General features: G+C 56.9%; 8 protein-coding genes across 14 annotated transcripts; 4 read left to right on the plus strand and 4 right to left on the minus strand.

The window, feature by feature from the left end:
* Positions 1-451: 451 nt before the first annotated feature.
* Positions 452-2783, plus strand: H310_11255. Of its 2 annotated transcripts, XM_008877847.1 has the most exons (4): positions 452-1078; positions 1121-1471; positions 1804-2196; positions 2261-2783. In XM_008877847.1, the coding sequence occupies exons 1-4, from the start codon at positions 520-522 to the stop codon at positions 2512-2514; spliced, it is 1557 nt and encodes a 518-aa protein (XP_008876069.1). In that variant the 5' UTR covers positions 452-519; the 3' UTR covers positions 2515-2783. The 2 variants fall into 2 exon arrangements, with proteins under 2 accessions (XP_008876069.1, XP_008876070.1); XM_008877848.1 differs by having other exon boundaries at positions 1804-2783.
* On the plus strand, positions 2775-3618 carry H310_11256. 2 transcript variants are annotated; one of them, XM_008877849.1, is made up of 5 exons: positions 2775-2931; positions 2976-3058; positions 3103-3178; positions 3234-3449; positions 3498-3618. In XM_008877849.1, the coding sequence occupies exons 1-5, from the start codon at positions 2805-2807 to the stop codon at positions 3554-3556; spliced, it is 561 nt and encodes a 186-aa protein (XP_008876071.1). In that variant the 5' UTR covers positions 2775-2804; the 3' UTR covers positions 3557-3618. The 2 variants fall into 2 exon arrangements, with proteins under 2 accessions (XP_008876071.1, XP_008876072.1); XM_008877850.1 differs by having other exon boundaries at positions 3103-3449.
* Positions 3619-3977: 359 nt separating this feature from the next.
* Positions 3978-7328, minus strand: H310_11257 (hypothetical protein; the record flags this gene model as incomplete). The annotated part of the gene is made up of 4 exons (XM_008877851.1): positions 3978-4499; positions 4596-5682; positions 5732-6469; positions 6522-7328. 4 exons carry the CDS (start codon positions 7326-7328, stop codon positions 4078-4080), a joined length of 3054 nt encoding a protein of 1017 aa, XP_008876073.1. The 3' UTR covers positions 3978-4077.
* Positions 7329-7692: 364 nt separating this feature from the next.
* Positions 7693-9219, plus strand: H310_11258 (hypothetical protein). 3 transcript variants are annotated; one of them, XM_008877853.1, is made up of 8 exons: positions 7693-7814; positions 7864-7979; positions 8032-8071; positions 8117-8171; positions 8221-8336; positions 8385-8488; positions 8549-8684; positions 8737-9219. In XM_008877853.1, exons 1-8 carry the CDS (start codon positions 7713-7715, stop codon positions 8917-8919), a joined length of 852 nt encoding a protein of 283 aa, XP_008876075.1. In that variant the 5' UTR covers positions 7693-7712; the 3' UTR covers positions 8920-9219. The 3 variants fall into 3 exon arrangements, with proteins under 3 accessions (XP_008876075.1, XP_008876076.1, XP_008876074.1); XM_008877854.1 differs by having other exon boundaries at positions 7693-7979; XM_008877852.1 differs by having other exon boundaries at positions 8549-9219.
* A 1017-nt stretch (positions 9220-10236) lies between these two features.
* On the minus strand, positions 10237-12008 carry H310_11259 (glutathione-disulfide reductase). Its single transcript, XM_008877855.1, has 3 exons — positions 11239-12008; positions 10825-11182; positions 10237-10730 (listed from the first exon to the last, which is right to left on the minus strand). The coding sequence occupies exons 1-3, from the start codon at positions 11994-11996 to the stop codon at positions 10287-10289; spliced, it is 1560 nt and encodes a 519-aa protein (XP_008876077.1). The 5' UTR covers positions 11997-12008; the 3' UTR covers positions 10237-10286.
* Positions 12009-12183: 175 nt separating this feature from the next.
* Positions 12184-14264, minus strand: H310_11260. 2 transcript variants are annotated; one of them, XM_008877856.1, is made up of 7 exons: positions 13948-14264; positions 13699-13887; positions 13156-13647; positions 13013-13113; positions 12818-12955; positions 12675-12764; positions 12184-12619 (listed from the first exon to the last, which is right to left on the minus strand). In XM_008877856.1, exons 1-7 carry the CDS (start codon positions 14222-14224, stop codon positions 12467-12469), a joined length of 1440 nt encoding a protein of 479 aa, XP_008876078.1. In that variant the 5' UTR covers positions 14225-14264; the 3' UTR covers positions 12184-12466. The 2 variants fall into 2 exon arrangements, with proteins under 2 accessions (XP_008876078.1, XP_008876079.1); XM_008877857.1 differs by having other exon boundaries at positions 12818-12899; positions 12960-13113.
* A 272-nt stretch (positions 14265-14536) lies between these two features.
* Positions 14537-16300, plus strand: H310_11261 (hypothetical protein). Its single transcript, XM_008877858.1, has 5 exons — positions 14537-15417; positions 15460-15651; positions 15704-15769; positions 15818-15934; positions 16015-16300. The coding sequence occupies exons 1-5, from the start codon at positions 14650-14652 to the stop codon at positions 16234-16236; spliced, it is 1365 nt and encodes a 454-aa protein (XP_008876080.1). The 5' UTR covers positions 14537-14649; the 3' UTR covers positions 16237-16300.
* Positions 16301-16447: 147 nt separating this feature from the next.
* On the minus strand, positions 16448-18186 carry H310_11262. Of its 2 annotated transcripts, none has more exons than XM_008877860.1 (7): positions 17968-18186; positions 17813-17916; positions 17591-17761; positions 17400-17542; positions 17161-17343; positions 16778-17115; positions 16448-16674 (listed from the first exon to the last, which is right to left on the minus strand). In XM_008877860.1, exons 1-7 carry the CDS (start codon positions 18019-18021, stop codon positions 16477-16479), a joined length of 1191 nt encoding a protein of 396 aa, XP_008876082.1. In that variant the 5' UTR covers positions 18022-18186; the 3' UTR covers positions 16448-16476. The 2 variants fall into 2 exon arrangements, with proteins under 2 accessions (XP_008876082.1, XP_008876081.1); XM_008877859.1 differs by having other exon boundaries at positions 16477-16674; positions 17400-17550; positions 17968-18166.
* Between the last annotated feature and the right edge of the window lie 130 nt (positions 18187-18316).

Genomic DNA, 18316 nt, shown 5'->3' on the forward strand with positions numbered 1-18316 from the left:
ATCATGTTTAACGGGTTTGGGACATCTTGTACATTGCGAGTTGCATCCATGCCGGTCGAGCTCGATGGCATGCCGTTCGGGAAAAGTAATGCCAATTGCTCATGGCACTGGAGCGCGGGAATTGCGTCGAATGGAAGTGGTCACATGCGCTGCATTGGCCTACAGGGCCAAGCAGAATCGAAAAAGCTCCCGGTTGTTGTGAAAGCGCCAACGCTGCAAGCGGGCACAATAGCAAGGCAATGGCATGGAAAGCTCACATGCACCTTGCTCAACGCAGGCCACGTCCCCCACCACAGATGCAACCTTGCCAGCCACATCGCTTCTAGCTGCATGACGTGGAGGCACCGACAAATGTCCCTTTGTCCAACACGATTACCGTCACTTTGGGGCCAGCATATCCGGATAGCCCGTCTTGGAGTTTTTCTTGGTTTTTGAATAGGCGGGACGGGGTGTAGGTCTTGTTAACCGGATATATTGGCCCGCCGCAGCAGCACCTGGACGGCCACACGACGACATCCGATGAGTCAATCGCCGAGCAGCTCTGGCGCCGACTTGCGGCAGCGAGGAGGAGGTTCGATGTCCCCAGATGCTTCCCAGTCGAACCAGAGCGGCATGCCATATCCACCGACGTCCACTCTTCTTGACTCCATCACAGATCAGTCGACATTACGCAGCCGGTTGAGTGGAAGTACTGCGCTACTGTCGAAGCTTCCATCGAAACTGCATGCCCACGGTCCCGACAGCATTCCCTACTCGTCTCTCAGTGTGTCTGTGGACGATCTTCACACGCCGACCCAGTCGACATCGTCCACGACAGGGTTCGGCTCGCCATCGTCGGTGACCGTGTCGCTGCCGGAACTGGTGACCAACCTCACGCGTCCCATGGAGCGTCTGGCGTTTGAAGTCAAGGGTGCGCTACTTGCGACAGGTCTTGCGGCAACGTGCTATTTATTGAACTGGTTCAAGGTCGTGTTGGTCCCGTTCTTCCTCGCGATCTTCCTCATGTACCTCGTCGATCCCCTCGTCGAGATGATCGACGTGTCGCCGCGGTACTTTCTGTGCGTCTGCACGTCTCGAGGTATGCTTCATCCTCCAATTTCCACCTCATCGCATCGTGCAGGGCGTCATTCCCGCCGCAGGTCGCGCGGTTGTTCGCGCGCATTTGCATCTCTGTGCGCCGTGTCCGTCGTATGCACGTTCTTCGGGCTCCTCGGGTACATCACAGTTCTGTCGGTGCATGCGCTCGATGTTGGCGCGTACCAGAAGGGGTACAATGCATTGGTAGCATCGATTGAAAACATCTCCAAGCAAGTCGGCCTCCCCATGAACATCACGGTCACACTGCACGAAAACGTGGACAAGGTCGCGACGCTCGTCCTGACCGAGATGATGGACTTGTTCTCGACGCTATTTGTCACGATGATCTACCTTACCTACTTCCTGTCCACCCGCGTGCGCGCTAGCGATGCAGGTACGCCCATGTACCCTCGTCCGACGTGCTCGGGATGCCTGCGATTGCCACTATGGCTCAACTCGAACGATCTTGGCATGTCTTGGGTGATGTGCATGTTCGTCCAGTGGCCATGAAGAAATGTGTTACTGTCGTGGCGGATGCTGTTCCTACAAACTGGCATGGTCGATGCCGGGGCATTCGTTTCTGAAAACTTTCGCTGTCGAGGCAGCGCGAGGTGGCGTTCGCTTTGGCTGAAAGGCATCCAAGCTCCTCCGACATGCTGCGTGTTGTGCGAGGACGCCATTTGTTCGATGGATGATGATTGTTCCGGCCGCTGACGTGTCAACCAGGGGGCGTCTGGGCTAAGATCGACCACGACATTCAGAGATTTGTTACGCTCAAGTGCTACCTCAGCCTTCTTGTGGCCCTCTTGGTCACGATTGCGTACGTGTCGCTCAATGTCGGTCTCGCCATCCTCTGGGGCATTCTGACATTTATCATGAACTGGATTCCGAACGTCGGGGCGATGATCGCGTCGCTCGCGCCGCTGTGCATCATCCTGATCTCGCCGGAAGAGATCATGACTCCCATGGACAAGTTTCTCGCACTCGTTCTCCCGGGGGTGTTTCACTTGTTTGTGGGAAACTTTGTCGAGCCCAAGATTCTCGGGCAGAAGCTCGAGATGTCGCCAGTGGTCGTGATCATCAGTTTGTCGGCGTGGGGGCTGCTCTGGAGCATTGTGGGTATGTTTTGGACGAGGAGCGAGGATCGTCGGGATGGCGGCCTCATCGATCGGAGGTGTTGTAGGCATGATGCTGTCGGTGCCGCTGACTGCATCGTTCAAGATCACGCTGTCGCATTTGAAAATGTGGCCGGAACTGGTTGCTCTCATCGACGGCACGTACTTCATGCGGAACCACCGCCACGACAAGAAGAAGCGGAGGGACGAAGATGCTGACGCAAGCATGGACCTCCAGGCCGAAGAACAGACGTACCAAGCCAAGGAGCTGCGCACAGATATCCAAACGACCGATGACAGCGACCATCACTTGATCGCCTAAGTTAACGCACGCACACTCGCATTCCTCCCTATCTGTTGTGGGAGGTGATCTCCTCGTTCACCAAGATATGCGTGGATGAAGTGCATTGCCATGTTTCACTCATGCTATGGTTGGTGGCGGCCACGGTGCCCGTCGACGTGGCTGCCACGATGGGAAATATGGCGTCGATGTTCTTTACCCGTCGGGGCAGAGCGACGACGGCTCGCGGTTACAGAATTTTCGGTAAATTTTGAGGATAATTTATGAAAAAATTGGAGATTTTTCGCTTGCCGTCCGCAGTGTTAGGTGTTATGGTGGCGACCATGATGGCGCGACTGTGGCTGAGTGTCCTTCCGTTTCGGCGGGGATTCTGCATGGCAGCGGCGACGGCCATTCCATTTGACACACACTTGTTCGCAAAGAACCTCCGTTCGAAGGGTAGGTCATGTCCTCGACGGCATGCTCTCATCGACCGTGAGAAGGATTCACGTCGAAGGAGGCCGACGCGATACTGACCGTGACACGAGGTGCCGTCGGCGAGATGAACTCGGCCCGCACGACACTGGTTTGCCTCCATGGATCTTCATGCTCTTATCGCTGTGACGGTAGTTCACACCGAAGAACGAGCACTTGGAGCTGAAGACGGACTTGACGCAGAAAGTGCTCCGCTCGACGATGAACTTTGGTTCGCTGTCGACATCGTGTGTCGGTCTCATGTCGACACGGCTGCATCTGGGTAGAAATTGCGCACCGACACATGCGGGAAGTGATCGAGCGCGACTTTAGCAACCTCAAGAACGACATTCGCATGACGGAGAAGCTCGACTTGGACAAAGTGCGGACGGAACTGGCCAAGGTCGAGCGCGAATTTCTCCTGCAGAAGAAGACCGACGAAGAAACGTTGAATTCCCTGCACATTGCCAACGAGAAGCTCGAGAAGCGCATCCTGCAGTATAGTACGCCCCATCCTCCTTTGTCGTGCTCGTCGTCACCTCCGGTCGTAGCGGTCGCGTTCTCGGGGACGTTTTGCTTGGTTCTGGCCCGCGTCGCCGCATTCTTTTAACCATGCTGAATCGCAACTCGTTCCATCCCTCGCGTTAAGGACAGCTCCATGAATCCCGCACGTGTGTTTGGCTGACGGCGCCGAGCACCAGCATCTTGACGACCAATGTGGACGCTTCCACGGCTATCTCTCTGGCTGATGGATCCACAAAGCATCTGGCGCTACTGGCTGCAGTGCTGACGGTCCTGTCTCCCAGCGACCATCGCCAGATGGGCTACCGCCGGCGTGCCAACACGTATCGTTGAAACGAATTGGACCAGTGGACAGCCCAACGACTTGCCGATGGAGCAATGCGGACATCCGTTGGTGCATGCCATCGTCCCACCAACCGAACGTGCTGTACGCTCCATGTCTCATGGACGTCGTCGATGGTTGATTTCCGCGCCAAACTTTTGCATGCGTTCGCATCATGGGAGAATGGTGGCGACCGGGCATTTCATCGACAAGTGTATTTGTGTAGCGCTATAAACGTTATGCTGTCAGTTCGATGGCGTCCAGGTGCCGCCGGGCCATCCTCTTCCTTACGGCGGGAGACCGTACTCTTGGCGACATCGCTTCACGACGCCAATCAAAAACCCCGATCGATTCCGCACCGAGTCGAGGTTGGCCATCGTAAACCGCTTGAGCACTTCGATCGCGAGGCTCTCCGAGAGCTGGCCGAGAATTTCGTAGCACTTTTCACCCCACTCGTCGACCGACGACATGACGCCTGTCGACGCCATGTGCTGGAGCTGAGCCAGCACTTGGGGCGACAGCGCACGAATGAGCTGGTCGTGCACGGGATTCTGCGACCACATCCCCGCCTGCTGGTTCATTCCTTGGTGCTGGCCGCGCACGTCACTTCCTCGCAGACGGGGGTCGCTTGCGCCAGACGAGTACTCCGCCCGAGGGTCGCCGCCGTGGGGGCCACCAAGCGGCGGCAGGTTGGCAGTGGGTGGGGGACCTAGCCGCAAATGGTGAACGCAATGGCAATGCCATGGCATGGTTCATGTGCCAGGATGGGGGACCCGCCAAATGTCACGAAAACAACTTGCCCTACCTCGATCGCGCTCGTACACACGCGAGATAATCCCGACAAAGAAGCCGTGGATGTTGTCGACGTGGGACGAGTCCGTGTTGGTTAGGTTCTCGACCGCGCGAACAGCCAGATGCTCGGGCAATTTCACAAGGCGGGAGAGGACCGAGTCGTTGAGGAGCTCGCGGACCTGGCCCTTGGCATACAGCGCTTGGAGGGCGTCGCGAATCGAGAGGGGGAGGCGATGGAAGATTTCCGACCGGCGAAAGTCCTCGACGAGGTTTTGCGACGACGACGGCGGCGGCGCTCCCCCATACGACCGCTGCGACGGGGGAGGTCCTCGATGATTCTGCTGGTGCGGATGGTGCGGCGGCGGCTGGTGTGGCGGAGCGTATTGCCGCGAGTTGGGGTCGCCTCCTCGGTCTGGATACGAGTGCGGCGGGTATTCTTGCCGGTACGATGACGGAGGTGGCTCGTACGGTTGGGATCGTTGCTGGTACGACGGCTGTTGGTGCCCTCCGTGATGGGACGAAGGAGGGTAGTGTTGCTGGGGTGGCGGGCCTTGGTATGATGGAGGTACATGGTGTTGCTGCGGTGGAAGGAAGCGCTGCTGCTGTTGGTGCGAATTATACTGCTGTGGTTGCTCGTGGTGGTGCGGACGTGGCGCATGTTGCGGGTTGTAACGATCTTGGTAGCGGTCGACGTGATGGTGGTGCGGCTGAGGAGGTGGGCGGCGGTCTCGACTGCGGCTACGGCTGCGACTCCGGCCCTGGTATCGCCGGGGCGGCGAACGACCACCGCGTGGGCCACCAGTGTTGTAGCCTTGACTAACGGGGGCTTGGTGTCGGCCGCCGTGATTTGCAGGACGGGCGTTCGTGCTCGCACCACTCGGTGCACTGGTGACGTGGGCTGCGGCTGTCGTTGCTGCAACCGTGGCTGGAACCGTCGCCGTGGCCATCGCCGCCGTTTTGACTCGACCAAATTCATCCAGGAGAAACTTGTCCTTGTGCTGCGACAACTCGACCGCGACGTTGTACGATCGCCGCGGAGGGTTCGGGACCATTCCGGTCGACGGCTGGGGAGGAGCGTAGCCAAAGGAGAAATGTCCTTCCTACACACTCGCGCTTGAGCCCTGCCGACGAGCCCACAGCGAATCGTACCTGCGACGTCACCTCCGATGGCGGCAAGCGGACCAACTGCCGCACGGTCGGATTCTCTGCTTCGTACTCTTGAATCGTTTGAGCGAGCAACGAGTCCTTGTTGCCTGCGGTCTGCAGCGCGGCGGCGGCGCGGGTGAATCGAGCAACCATCGCGAGCTGGGCAAATTCCGGCCACGTCGCGAGCATGTCCAACGTCGCGGGTCGCAGTTGCGACAAGGAAAAGTCTGCGTGGTGGATGTGGTTCGTGTGCTGAAAGTCCAACAAACGGGTCCAGATCACGTCCGACAAAGTCGCCACTCCAGTGTCGGGCGTGGTGCCGTGTGCAGTTGTTCCGGTTGGCCTTGAGCCCCATCTACTGCCGGTGCTTGTGCTGTTGTTGGACGGCTCCCGTGCCAACGGCGCTGCCGGTGGCGCCCCCGACGTCGAAGAGGATGTGCCTGCTGCAGTGTGCGTGGAATGGTCTGTGGACGGTGCCGGGGCGGCGGTCGACGTGCCTGTGGCGTGCGTCGGTTGAGGTTGGTGTTCCGCCACAAATGCTTGCGCCTGAGTACGTGTGTCCTCGCGTGCGGTGTCCGATGCAAGTTGCTGCTGCGGCGCCTCCAAGACGGTCACGGCACTCTCGACAGTCATGTCATTTAGATCTCCGATACTCTGGTTGTCCAACGGGGACGGTAGCGCCGCCACCGAGTCGACCACCTCTCCGTCGTGGGGCTGGTCTGCAAGATCGGAACGCTGTTCCTAGGTTTAACGTCGCATGAGCCAGGTGGCCTAGAGCATCACAAAAACGTACCTTCGAAGCAGCGCTAGATGTGCTGGCTGAAGGTGACATGGTGTCTGCGACATGGTAGTCCGATGTGTTGGAGACAACAGAACTTGGCTGGCCACGTTGCTCTTCGCTAGGTTGTTCACTCAGCAAGACAGAGTCATCAATCACTGCAGGGGGGCCGTCAGCGCCTTCACTTGCTGTCGTGCTCCACGTGTCGACGGCTTCAACCGACGACACGGAAGATGGCGCAGAGGGCGACGTGCCGTCCACAACGCCTTGCAGGAGCACGTCGACGGCGGACCGACCGGAGGGTGCAGTGGAATCGTGTTGGTGGTATCGTTCGTCAGGGTACTCGTGGTGGTTATCGCTGTCAGACGCGACGGACTCAAACGGGTCCATTTCGGATGCTGTCGTGACTGGAGCAGTAGTCACTTGGTCGACGTCGGTACTCGTATCAGGAACGTCGTCTTCGGGGGTGACGGCTTCAAAGGTTGTGTCGCCACAAATCTGGAGCCCAGTGGCAATGGCACCTCCGCTTCGAGTACTCGCAACATCGTGTGATGCCGTGATGTCATTTTCTTTCGCTTCGACAGCATGGAGTCGGTCATGAGAACTCAATTGAGGAACGTCAACGTTTCCTTGTACGATCTCGACGTTGTCGACAACTCGGGGCTTCTTGACAACTTTGACATCTTCAAAATCATCGTCGTCGTCGTCTTCGTCGTCCATAACATCTTCGAGGGTGCGCTTCGCGGAAAGAGGGTCTTCCTCGTGCAGCGCCGTCGACGGATTCTCCCATGGAGCCACGTGCTCGAAACCTGCGTTCTCCATCGCGCTTGAAAACTGCGGCACCAGGAAATCGACTTCCGATCAGGTGCGACTCGATTAAGTACGATTCCATTCGGATGTATATATATATATATATAGAGGTTTACATCCGCGGTTAGTCCCCGTTCGACATGACAAGTGCGACGAAACGCCGACCTTGAGCCGCATGCGCTCCCACGAGCAAGAGCAAGAAATATGGATCTAACTGATTATCCCCTACAGCCAGGCAGAACACGTGGATGCTGTTTCGTCGGTTTAAATTGCGATGCCTATGCAATGAAGGTCGTATTGAATATTAGAGGTAAGTACGGTATGCAGTTACATGGTACATCAAATTAAATAGGTTCATACACCACAAATCGACATTGTGAAATCGAAGGCGGGGTCATGCTCCGACACAAGCGGCGCCGGTTGATGTCCGCGTCCGGCGAGAGTACTTCCCGACGTGTTGACAGTGGCGAAGAGCCTCTTGACACATTTCATGAGCATGTTGTAGTCTTGTCCGTTGGTGCGCGTGGAATTGCTCACCACGAACTAGGCGAATACCGATGAAATCATGGACGACACCCTCGCCGCAATCCACGTGTTGCTCAGTCGATATCATGCCGAGTTTGCCGCAATGAATCTCCCTTCCCTCGTCTTGTGGCATCAGCTGTACGTAGGTTCTGTCTGTGACACGTGTGTTGTCGCTCAAGTTCCGTTGCAGCTACAGCCTAGTGGAAAATCGCACTGCCGTCGACCAAAGTGTACGTTCACTTGACAATCCAATCCCGCTAATGTCCTTGCATTAGGTCCAGCGCATGCGCAACAGCGGGTTGATTATGACGTTGCGCATCTCACTCCCAGGTGGTGCTCCTTCTCAACGACTGTAGCAAAATCACGTCCTTGAACATAGGTCCCCATGCCATGGCGATCTTGCTCACGTCGGACTACATTGCGTTCATGCTGCAGTACACCAAGCAGCACCGCGCGACTCGGGTTTTCGCCAAGGCTCTTCCCCAACTCACAAAGGTCCGTTGCAGCGTTCCTTTGGTCGCGTTGCTCACTGACACGTGGCAGTCGCCAATACTCACGGCATCTGGATTCGTTGACGCGGTCGAGTCGTTGTTTCGGTCGAGGCAACGAACTCCACCGTCTTCCTCCGTTCTAGAGCAAGACCTGACGTAATGGCCATCCCACGCTGCCAGGACGTATCGACAAGGCTGACCGTTGTACACGTGTAGCCATCTCGTGCAAAGTCGGTTCTTGGTGGCTTCGACCAACTTGGAAGCCAAGCAGTTTTACTTTACGTTACCTCGCCTGGGCATGGTGATCACGGGCATCGCGCGGGCGCGCAAGGCGCTCACGAATTTGCTCAAGGTACGCACACCCGACCCCGGATGCTGCAGAGCCAAACGGAGCATGGACACAGCGCCAGCCGTACCACGAATTGGTCGAAGTCGATGTCCGAAAGAAGAAACTGACTTGTTCGCGGCTCGGCATGGACTTCCACATTCTCGACATGGCCGGCGCAGCCCTCTTCATCCGCATCCCGACAGCTCAATCGTTTATCCTCAAGCTCGACGACTCCACCGACATCAGCACACGTTCCTGACTACGCGGTGGCGTTCGGACTCGGCCACACCTCGGCTCTCATGGCACTCCCGTTTATTTGTGTGTTCTTCGACGTCTGGGCTGGGAATTCATACTGGTGAGATCGCTCCTTGGATCAACCAGCGCTCGCGATGCCAGCACGAAAGTGGTCGTGCCAATCACGCATTCTATTCAGGACTTGAACTGCCGGATGTGGTTCTGCACGTCGCGCAATAAGCAAGATGCTTTTGTAGCGACCTTGCTGCAGGATGCTTGTAAAAAGGCCCTCGGGTGGGCGCGCGGCCCCTCGAACGTTGTTGCAGGAACGTCCTCATGTGCAGAAAGACCAACGAACTGAGGCGAGGGAGCACATGCAACTTGTTCGAAGCTACCGACGCAAACACGGAAGGAAGAATGGTTTGATTCAGTTCGGACTGCACAAATGCAGTTCGACTTGCGATTCGATGAAGGATCGACGGGTGGTTCTTTCGTTCATAGGGGATGGCGGTGTTGTTTCGTGGACTTGTTTGGTGTAGTTGGTGCAGCAGTTCTCATGCCGACAACCTGCCGAGGCGGCTAAGAATGGACTGGCTGGTGGAGGACCGCCTGCTGTGTCGCCGCGTCGAGGTCTGCGACGGTTTGTCGTCGATGTCGTCGTCAGAGAACGAGCCGTGGTCTGCCGCCGTTCCTCTCGTCGAGATCATGATGCTGGTGCTCGCGGCGTGGTTTTCGATCGAGAACGGCGGCGTCAATGTACCTTGATGGCCATGGAGTCCTGCCATCGTGTATTGCCCAAGGTTGAGGCTAGCCACGGAATACGCCAGACACGTGAAGCTCATGATGGCGGCAATGGACCAAGTGCATGGACGTTGCAACGACTTGGAACACACTCTTGAGGCTGCGGAATAGAGTTGCGTTGGTGCCCTCGCTCCACCGCATGGCGGCACCTGCAACTTGAGCAGTCGAACCAGAAAGCGCCTCCCAGCGTCCGAGCTGTCTACAATGCACGCCATGGCCAGAGCATCACGCGTCGGGCCCGATAGCCATTTCGATCTGCCTTTACAGTTAGGTTGCGTGGCTGCATGCACACACACTGTGTGCTTGGCGATGTACCTCCAGCGTCCCGACTGCCCTCCAAAATGCCATCGCTTTCAGTCTCGAATCCATCAAACGACGTCAACCAGCTGCAGCCCAACCACTGTCGGTAGTTGCGATGCACTCTGGCTACGCTGAAAGTTGACGAGTCGTCGCGGAGGAGAGCGTCGTGAAGCGGACGCGGTGGTCCCCACGTGTGGCCAAGAGGTGCCTGGACAATGCTGGTCGATAGGGTGGAGCCGAAGCTCCAGACAACGCCGCATGCCATCAAAGCGACAAGCGATGATATGACCATTAATCTAGCATGGTGGGTGGTGGCCGCGCTGTGCCGAATGGTAGGGTAATCCTGTCTTGGATCTTTCCCCACGGCGCCATCGTGACCAACTCCTCGGACGCCGTCGGGTGAATCGCGATAACGTTGTCCAAGTCCGACTTGTACGCGCCCATTTTGACGGCGACGCCAAAGCCTTGGATCATCTCGTCGGCGCCCATACCCGCAACATGCATGCCCACGACGGTCTCTTCCTTGCCGACACAAACGACTTTCATCGCCGTGCTCGGCATGTCTTTCGGCGGCAGGAGCGTGTAAAACAAGTTGACAAAGGATGAAGTGTACACCTTGACGTTGGCCGGTCCATACTTGGCGATCGCGTCGGGCTCGGTGTACCCGATCGTGCCGATGGGGGGGTGGCTGAACACGACGGTCGGGATCTGGTGGTAGTTGATGCACGCATCGGGCTACAGCACACGCCGCCAAGTTAGAAGCGGATCCAACGCACCATCCAAGACGAATTCGACTGCGCCGCGCTGGGCACGTGACAGTGGAGTGTACCTCGCCACCAAACAACCGGTCTGCCAACCGACGACCCGCTGCGATTGCGACCGGAGTGAGTTCCCAGCCCGTTGCCGTGGCGTCTCCAATGGCATACACCCCCGGCACAGTCGTATTTTCCTGGCCATCCACTTGAATAAACCCCTTTCGATCGAAAACAATGTCAGTGCGGTCGAAGCCACAGTCCGTCGTGCGTGGCGTGCGGCCGATCGCGACGACAACTGCGTCATAGCCACTAAACTCTTGCGTCGTTGCGCTGCCGTTTTCTTGCTTGATGGTGGCTTGGATGGTCAGCGTGCCGTTCGCTTCCTTGTGGATCGAATCGACGCCAGACTGCGTCACAAAGGCCACTCCCGCTCTACATCATGTCAGGAAGAAGACGATGCTTCGAGGGACGGGCGGGTTGCGACGTACCGGCGCATTTCCTTGTTGACGTGGTCGCGCACGAGCGGATCAAACTTGCGAAGCACTTGGTCGTGGCGGCAAAAGAGCGTTGTGTCGGTTTGGAGTGCGTTGAAAATGCCGGCAAGTTCCACCGCGATGTAGCCGGCGCCGACTACCGCGACCTTTCTCGGCTGCGTTTCCAAGGCAAAGAACCCGTCCGACGAAATCGCGAGCTCGATGCCGGGGATGGACGGCAACTGGGGTGTGCCCCCGACCGCGACAAGGATGTGCGGCGCAGTAAACTTGGCGCCGTCCACAGCAATCGTGTGGTTGTCGACAAAGGCTGCTACCCCCGACACGAGTGAGATCCCATCTTTGGCCAAATTGCGCTCGTAGATTCCATGGAGCCGGGTGACATATGCGTCTCGCTTCGATTTCATCGCAGGCCAGTCGAACGAGCCGAACTCGACGCCCTGCACCCCTTTAAACGTGTACGTCTTGGCAGAGTGCATAATCTCTGCGAGGAACGCGGCGTTGTACATGACCTTCTTCGGCACGCAACCAACATTCACGCACGTGCCGCCTAGCCCAGCCCCGCCAAGGGTACGACCTCTCTCGACCACGAGCACTTTGGCGCCGTAGCTAGCAGCGCGACGCGCAGAGGCGATGCCGCCGGAGCCGCCACCAAGGACGATGTAGTCGTACGAAGTTGTGGACATGGGCCGACGAAGCAGTTGTGGAAATGACGAGATTCGCCCGCCGACTCTGGCGAGACCGAACAATCGCATTGTGGTACGAAGGTCATCGAAAAACGCTGGGACGATGTCGAAGTCGGGGTTGAAGCCCGATCATTGGACAAAAGAATTATCTTTTCAAAAATATGATTGGCTATTTTTTGACTGCCAACGGGCAGATTTTAGCCAATACAGCTCAAGGACTAAATGTGATTGGACAAAATGCCAACATTTCCTGAATCGGACGCTTTGATTGGATGAAGCAGAAGATTGCCAAGTTCGATCACGAGGTCATCTCTCCACCGCCGCCTTGGAGAACTTTAGGGAAAGCGCCGAGTCCTGGGTGCCTTGTAGTCGGCGTAGTCTGCTCGAATATGGCGCCAAGTCCTTTCTCCTTTACATATTGTGCAAGAGTCACCTCCATAAGCCTCCAAATCACTTGGTCTTCTGCCCTCTTTCCCTGATTGCAACCATGCCAACTCAGGACCTCCCCAACGAAGATACATGGCTGCGTGGTTTGCCAGTTATACAGTGGAAGGGGGCACTTGAGAGCCGTCGTGGCGCACGCGGCAAAACACAAATAAGTAGAACCCTAAGAGCGCGACATGCAAAATCGTGATGCCGTCGAACCACGTCGCCGTGCGGGCGCTCGTATCCTGCAGTAAGAACGTCACAACCTACAGACCAAACGCTGCTAAACCACCAGCGACAGCATCGACGCGATGCACGTACTGTTTCCAAGACGGCCGCCCCCAATGACACCATGGCGAAATGCTTGGCGTATTCGTTCGTCGTGCATTGCTTGGCCAATTCCGCGCTCACCTGCATGACTTCGTGAACGACGCCACAGTTACTTGGCAACGACAGCAACGTACCGTCGTCATGACAGCGTAGTACGCACAGCCGTACAATACGTAGCTCACGTACGACGACTGCAGAGTTGGCGCGACCGATTGACTGTACGAGAGCAGCATTAGGATAACTCCTCCTCCAACGAGAAACCACTGAAGGCCCTACGTTTGCAGCGCGTTCGAATGGAATGGCCCACCATGCAGTTTCGGTGTACTCACCTGGGGGCTCGAGGCGCGGCTACAGCACGCGAGCACCCATGACGCGATGGCGCCGCAGGCGGTGTACAGTGCCGTGACGAGTCCGTTCATAGTATTCAGGTCTTTTGCGAACGTGAGCGCTGGACCCAGTGACGGGATCGTACCGTGAAAGCTCGTCCATCGGTTCTGAATGTAGTTGCTGGCGAGGCTTTCGCAGCATTTGAACATGACCCAAGTCACGGCGAGGAAGTTGGCCCACTGCCACGTCCGCGCTTGAACTGTGTTGCGCGCGCGCTTTTGTCGACGCATTTGGATATCGTCGGCCAAGTTGGTCACAACGTCAGTCGAGAACATGGCGGTCGCGGCGGAGCTCGTCGTCGAATGAGCGAGGAGCTGGTCGGCGTGCTCGGGCACGTTGAACGCCACAACGAACGCAATGCACACGTTCGCGAGCGAGATGTAATTGAGTAGCCACAAACTCGCGTGGGACGACACGAGCACTTGACCAAGGACACCCGCAGCGAACTGGCCGCCGAGCGACGCCGCCCACACGACCGCCGTCGCGCGATGATACTCGTCTTGGTTCACTTCGCGGTAGATCATGCACAGGTACACGACCTTACTGGCCGTGCCAATGGCGTAGGTAATTTGCATGGCTAAGACGACGCTCGTGAGATGTAGAGAGGGAGATGAGCAACCAAGCATACCCTGCATCCAAAACAGCGACGTGGCCCACAAAAGCAGCACGCGCGTAAAGAGAAACCCGACCGACTCGATCAGCAGCACTGTGCGGTATTGAAAGCGCTCGACAAAGAGCGGCATGACGACGAGCATGACCAGCTGGCCATACGTGAACCACGGGTAAATGTCGTCGTTCGTGACTTGGTTTGAGAATCCTACAACAAACGCACCGCGATGAGGGCCGATCGAGTAGGAAGTCATCAGTCGTCGACTACCTTTCTCCGTCGTCAAGAATGCATTCAAATACGCCTCGGACGGCTTGAGTTCGATGAAGAACCCGTACACACACAGTCGCAGCAGCATGGACGCAGTTGCAGCGCGATGATGGCAGCTGTCGTCGTCGTCGTCTTCGCCGTCAACAGACGCGATGTCGACAGGGGCATTCTGAGCGCTCTGTTGATAGTATTCTGCCATGGATTGCGACGACGACGTAGTGAGTTGGGGGGGCGCGACGGCCGTCGTTGTCGCCGGCGCTCGAGGCAGCGACATCATGGTGCGCGCAATGAATTGCTACCTGAAGGCCGACACTGCGATTGGGTGGATTCCAAGCGTCACTGGGATTTGCTCGATGACATCACATACAAACTTCAAGTTAAAATCCCATTCCGCCCCATTCATATTGATTAATTGACGAGATAAATTGCGCAAACACTCGGATGTTTTTGGATTGGGGGCGTTTTCGCTGCTGGTTCGGAAGAAACACAAAGTGGATATTTCATAATATCCAGTAATATTTTGAAATAGCTAAGGTTTGCTATTTTTTTCTTCACAGACGGGGCTGTCCACCACAGACTAAGTTTAGCTCGCGACGTTTCGACTTCCGAGTTGGCGGCGGCGACTGCGGAGACATAAGAATCACTCCGCCACGCGCCGTGTGCGGTCTGCCTGACTACTGGCCCCGCAGCCGCAGCGAACGCATGGAGACGCGCCGGATCTTTGAGGTCAAGGCGCTGCGCGCCCAGCGGCTAAACATCTCAAAACGACCCAAATCCGCGCACATTTCGCATCGCGGCGAACTCGTCCTCGGTCTATCCCCGCGGGCAAACCGAGTGAGCTATGGCGTGAGCGACTCGCCGACCAAGTACCAAGCAGAGTCCCGACATCGCGTCGTTCAGCGGTACTGCGTCTTGGATCACACGACTGCCCCACCCCGCGTGGACAACGACGTATCGCCAAATCCAACGCCGGAAGGATTCAAAAGCAAAATCGTTCGAGCAGGAAACCTACTTCCTCGACAGCCAACGGTCAAATCCATCCGCCAGCCGTCCTTGCATCCGTCAGCCGCCCCGCCAACAACCGCCTCTGGACCCTCACCAGACTCGCCGATCGCCACGATGGCAACTAGTTCCAGTGTACAGAATGACGACGCAGTGAGCCACAACGAAACACATCATGAAGGAGATTCCTCCACTTTCTCGGTGCCATCCCCACCGCACATTACAGCGTGGACAGAGGCGAAACCACCCAGACCCAAAGACTCGAAAGCAATCGATGACGCAGTCACCACAACAACACACGACTCCACCGACGCGGGTGCATCTCCTTCCAAAATCTCGACATCCACGCCATCGACAACACCCGTCGTCGTTGCTCCGACTGCTGCTCTGTGTTTATCAGCTTACCAAGCCCGAAAACAAGCCGAGGAGTCTGCCCGACTCCTCGCCAATCGTCTCAGCTTCCTTCACGTACGACTTTGCTGGCATGTGGTTGCTGCATTCGCTTCGTAGATGGAGAAATCTCGTGCCGAGCAAGAAGCGGAGCGACTGCAAGTGGAGTTTTACCGTGAAAAGGAAGCCAAACTCGCGTTCGAACGACAGAGGCAGGAGCGAGCGGCCCGCGCCGACCAAGAGCGCCAGCGCGTCGCAGCCAAGCACTCAAAGGCCCTGGCTCTACAATCGCAGAATCGATCGAATGTACAAGTACGAAATTTGCATGGCGGTGCAAAGTGCTCACGGGAAGGCCCGTCTGCAGCAACAGGCGCTCAACGTGGCCCAGCAAAAGCGGCAGGCGGCCGTTCGAGTGAGGCAGCAGCAAAAGGTGCAGTCGTCGGCACACGTTTGTTTAAAACGAAGCGATATGTGCCAGGAGCTCGAAGAGGACAAGAAGGCGCGGGAAGCCACCATGATGCAGGAGAAACTACGAGCCAAGAACAGCGTGGTTTGCCATCATGAACGCAGCAAGCGCCAGCGCGAGCTGCGGGAGGTACGCTGCCCTGTCCATCCATCGAGCAATATCTGTCACGACACAAGTGCGAATGAATCTCTCACGCAGTGTGTGTGCAGCGACATCACAAAGAGCGACTGGAACGCGCGCAAGCCGAGCGTCTGCGGAAAGAACTCGAGGGGGAAAAAATGGCCAAGCACTTGGTCGCCAAGATGCAAGCGCAGGAACACACACTCAAAACAATGCTCGAGTTCCAGGAACACCAGCATCGCATCGACATGCAGCGCTGCTTCGACATGGAGACGTATGCTGTTCCCGACCAACTAACTCCGTCGTCGTAGCTGGCCATGCCGTCCGTGGTCGCCCTATTTAAATGCCAAACCAACACACATCGCTGAGTCTCGACACTGGTGACGCGTGGGAGAGCCAAAGGATGGTTGTACATGGCAGTTCAATCGACATGCCACGAAAGGGCGCACGTCCAGCAGTTAGCGTCGCTAAAGGGCACTGGAGGTCCTCCTCGATGGTGACACCCGCGACCCGACCTCGACAGACGTTGGACGGAGGGCACGTGCCCTGCTTTATGGGGACGTTATTTCGTAGAAGAGCATGTACGCCTTTGCCCGCAACACGTCGGCAAAGGCGACATCGACAACATGCTCGTCTGAGATGTGCACCCAGTGCCGCGCTGACGTCACACGGCGATAGCACGTGTAGTGGCCGCCGCGCTCGTTGCCGTGGTGCACGACGACAGCAACCAGCGCGTACGAGATCGCTTCCTATTCGAGCGACGGAGTTTTCAGTGGGTCGGTCGCAAGGAATTGTCGAGGAGCATGCGACCGAGAGATCAATTCCATCGCGACATCTCCAGGACAGACTTACACAGTGGCGCACGAACGGATGGGCGAGCCGCAGCGACTCGTCAAACGCCAGATGCACGTCCAGCTTGACGATGGTGTCATGGACGTACACGTTGCGGTTGATGTGGAAGGTAAGGACTTTCGGCGGCCGCGCCAAAATGACGTGCCGGAAGAACGTCGCGTGCGCCCGTGGTAGATCGGGGATACGCTTGTCGGTGTCCCAAATGCCGAGCTGTTGGAAAAACGTTGTGTTGGCGTTCCAAATGCTGAGCTGATCGGGGGTCCAGCAATGCGGATCGTCCAAGTCGACATCACACACGGGATTGCCGCTGTTTGTCTCGACGCGGTGCGACAGCATATCTACCACCGCAGAGGTCGGCAGCTACCAGGATGAGTTGGTCGTACCACGAAGCCGACGGAAGTTAAAGAGGCGGGCATCTCGATCGTCGTCGTCGCTGGGGTCTTCACTGGAACGGGTTGTGGTGGGGAACGATCGTGAGTCGGCGTAGGGCGCCGCGGCCAGCGCGTGGAGGGCGTTGTCGACGGCGAGAAGGAGTTGAAGGAATGTGCAATGCGTACATTCAACCTCTACGCATGCAGATGAAAAGGACGTACGTGACGATGCCAAATGTCGTGGCATGTACCGTCGATCTGCTCTTTCCTCGTGTAGTGCCGCAGCGACTCGCGGAGGGTGCGGAATGGCCGCTGGCTGTCCATAGACGGACAAAGCGACAGCTTCAAGTCGAGAAAGTAATCGGTCGATATCGGTTTCTGCATGTGGCACTTGCTGCATTCCTACACTGGTGAGTTAACCACGAAGGGCGACGACACACACCAGCACGTTGCCCGTGAGGCCATGGAACGGATGGATCGACGACGTGTCTGTGTCGGCGGAGTTGGGAGCGCGGGTGGGTAGTAGCGTCGACAGCGAGAAAGCGTCAGGTTTGGACCTATTGACCTCTTTCTCGAGTTTCTCCATGATGAATTGAAACCCTTCCTCGGCATCCTAATGAAGAATAAGATGCCAACGACGTAAAGCTAGTCACGTTTCATGGACCTGTTGATGCATGCCGCGGAACATGGACGTGTCCTCGGACAACATGGAGTTGAGGTCTCGCGGTACCACCGACGAAATGTACGCGCGGCGTTGGGGCGACAGATCTATATCGAAGTTTGACAGATCTCGACGCAGTTCCATCCATTACCACTCACCTGCGAGGCATTGTTGCAGGACGGACGTGAATGGCCTTTGTTCGGACGCGACATCACCGGCTTCGACGAGCCCAGTCAAATACTCCTGAAAGCACCCAGACGCAGCTAGTGCTTGCAGGACCGCGTTGAAGTAGCATGAATTGCCTAGGTTCCGCAGTCCTGGCACCGACACATCGGTCATCTCGACGCGATGGTGCCCTTCTTTCAAGGGTGGATCACACTATTTCCGTTCAACACAAGGGCGTCATTTAGTGTACGTCGTCAAAAAGAACTTCTCTCCATGCAAATTTGTTGAAATGAATACTCCGGAGTACTATTTTGTCGAATTCTACCTAGAGATACGGAGAAT

This window comes from Aphanomyces invadans (assembly GCF_000520115.1).
Source record: "Aphanomyces invadans strain NJM9701 unplaced genomic scaffold supercont1.30, whole genome shotgun sequence".
Lineage (NCBI taxonomy): Eukaryota > Oomycota > Saprolegniomycetes > Saprolegniales > Verrucalvaceae > Aphanomyces > Aphanomyces invadans.

Coding starts and splice junctions, on each gene's coding strand:
- H310_11255 (XM_008877847.1), top strand. CDS start 520: ATGAGTCAATCGCCGAGCAGCTCTGGCGCCGACTTGCGGCAGCGAGGA. Junction 1,079..1,120: donor GTGCGTCTGCACGTCTCGAG/GTATGCTTCATC, acceptor CGCATCGTGCAG/GGCGTCATTCCCGCCGCAGG. Junction 2,197..2,260: donor GCTGCTCTGGAGCATTGTGG/GTATGTTTTGGA, acceptor GAGGTGTTGTAG/GCATGATGCTGTCGGTGCCG.
- H310_11256 (XM_008877849.1), top strand. CDS start 2,805: ATGGTGGCGACCATGATGGCGCGACTGTGGCTGAGTGTCCTTCCGTTT. Junction 2,932..2,975: donor AAAGAACCTCCGTTCGAAGG/GTAGGTCATGTC, acceptor GACCGTGAGAAG/GATTCACGTCGAAGGAGGCC. Junction 3,450..3,497: donor GAAGCGCATCCTGCAGTATA/GTACGCCCCATC, acceptor CTCCGGTCGTAG/CGGTCGCGTTCTCGGGGACG.
- H310_11258 (XM_008877852.1), top strand. CDS start 7,713: ATGCTCCGACACAAGCGGCGCCGGTTGATGTCCGCGTCCGGCGAGAGT. Junction 7,980..8,031: donor CTCGTCTTGTGGCATCAGCT/GTACGTAGGTTC, acceptor GTTCCGTTGCAG/CTACAGCCTAGTGGAAAATC. Junction 8,489..8,548: donor GTTCTAGAGCAAGACCTGAC/GTAATGGCCATC, acceptor GTACACGTGTAG/CCATCTCGTGCAAAGTCGGT.
- H310_11259 (XM_008877855.1), bottom strand. CDS start 11,996: ATGCGATTGTTCGGTCTCGCCAGAGTCGGCGGGCGAATCTCGTCATTT. Junction 11,183..11,238: donor GTCAACAAGGAAATGCGCCG/GTACGTCGCAAC, acceptor GACATGATGTAG/AGCGGGAGTGGCCTTTGTGA. Junction 10,731..10,824: donor ACCGGTTGTTTGGTGGCGAG/GTACACTCCACT, acceptor CGTGTGCTGTAG/CCCGATGCGTGCATCAACTA.
- H310_11260 (XM_008877856.1), bottom strand. CDS start 14,224: ATGATGTCGCTGCCTCGAGCGCCGGCGACAACGACGGCCGTCGCGCCC. Junction 13,648..13,698: donor GTCGCTGTTTTGGATGCAGG/GTATGCTTGGTT, acceptor GCGTCGTCTTAG/CCATGCAAATTACCTACGCC. Junction 12,620..12,674: donor GGGCGGCCGTCTTGGAAACA/GTACGTGCATCG, acceptor TTTGGTCTGTAG/GTTGTGACGTTCTTACTGCA.
- H310_11261 (XM_008877858.1), top strand. CDS start 14,650: ATGGAGACGCGCCGGATCTTTGAGGTCAAGGCGCTGCGCGCCCAGCGG. Junction 15,770..15,817: donor GAGTGAGGCAGCAGCAAAAG/GTGCAGTCGTCG, acceptor GATATGTGCCAG/GAGCTCGAAGAGGACAAGAA. Junction 15,935..16,014: donor GCCAGCGCGAGCTGCGGGAG/GTACGCTGCCCT, acceptor GTGTGTGTGCAG/CGACATCACAAAGAGCGACT.
- H310_11262 (XM_008877859.1), bottom strand. CDS start 18,148: ATGACCGATGTGTCGGTGCCAGGACTGCGGAACCTAGGCAATTCATGC. Junction 17,762..17,812: donor TCCGCGGCATGCATCAACAG/GTCCATGAAACG, acceptor ATTCTTCATTAG/GATGCCGAGGAAGGGTTTCA. Junction 16,675..16,777: donor ATCCGTTCGTGCGCCACTGT/GTAAGTCTGTCC, acceptor TCGCTCGAATAG/GAAGCGATCTCGTACGCGCT.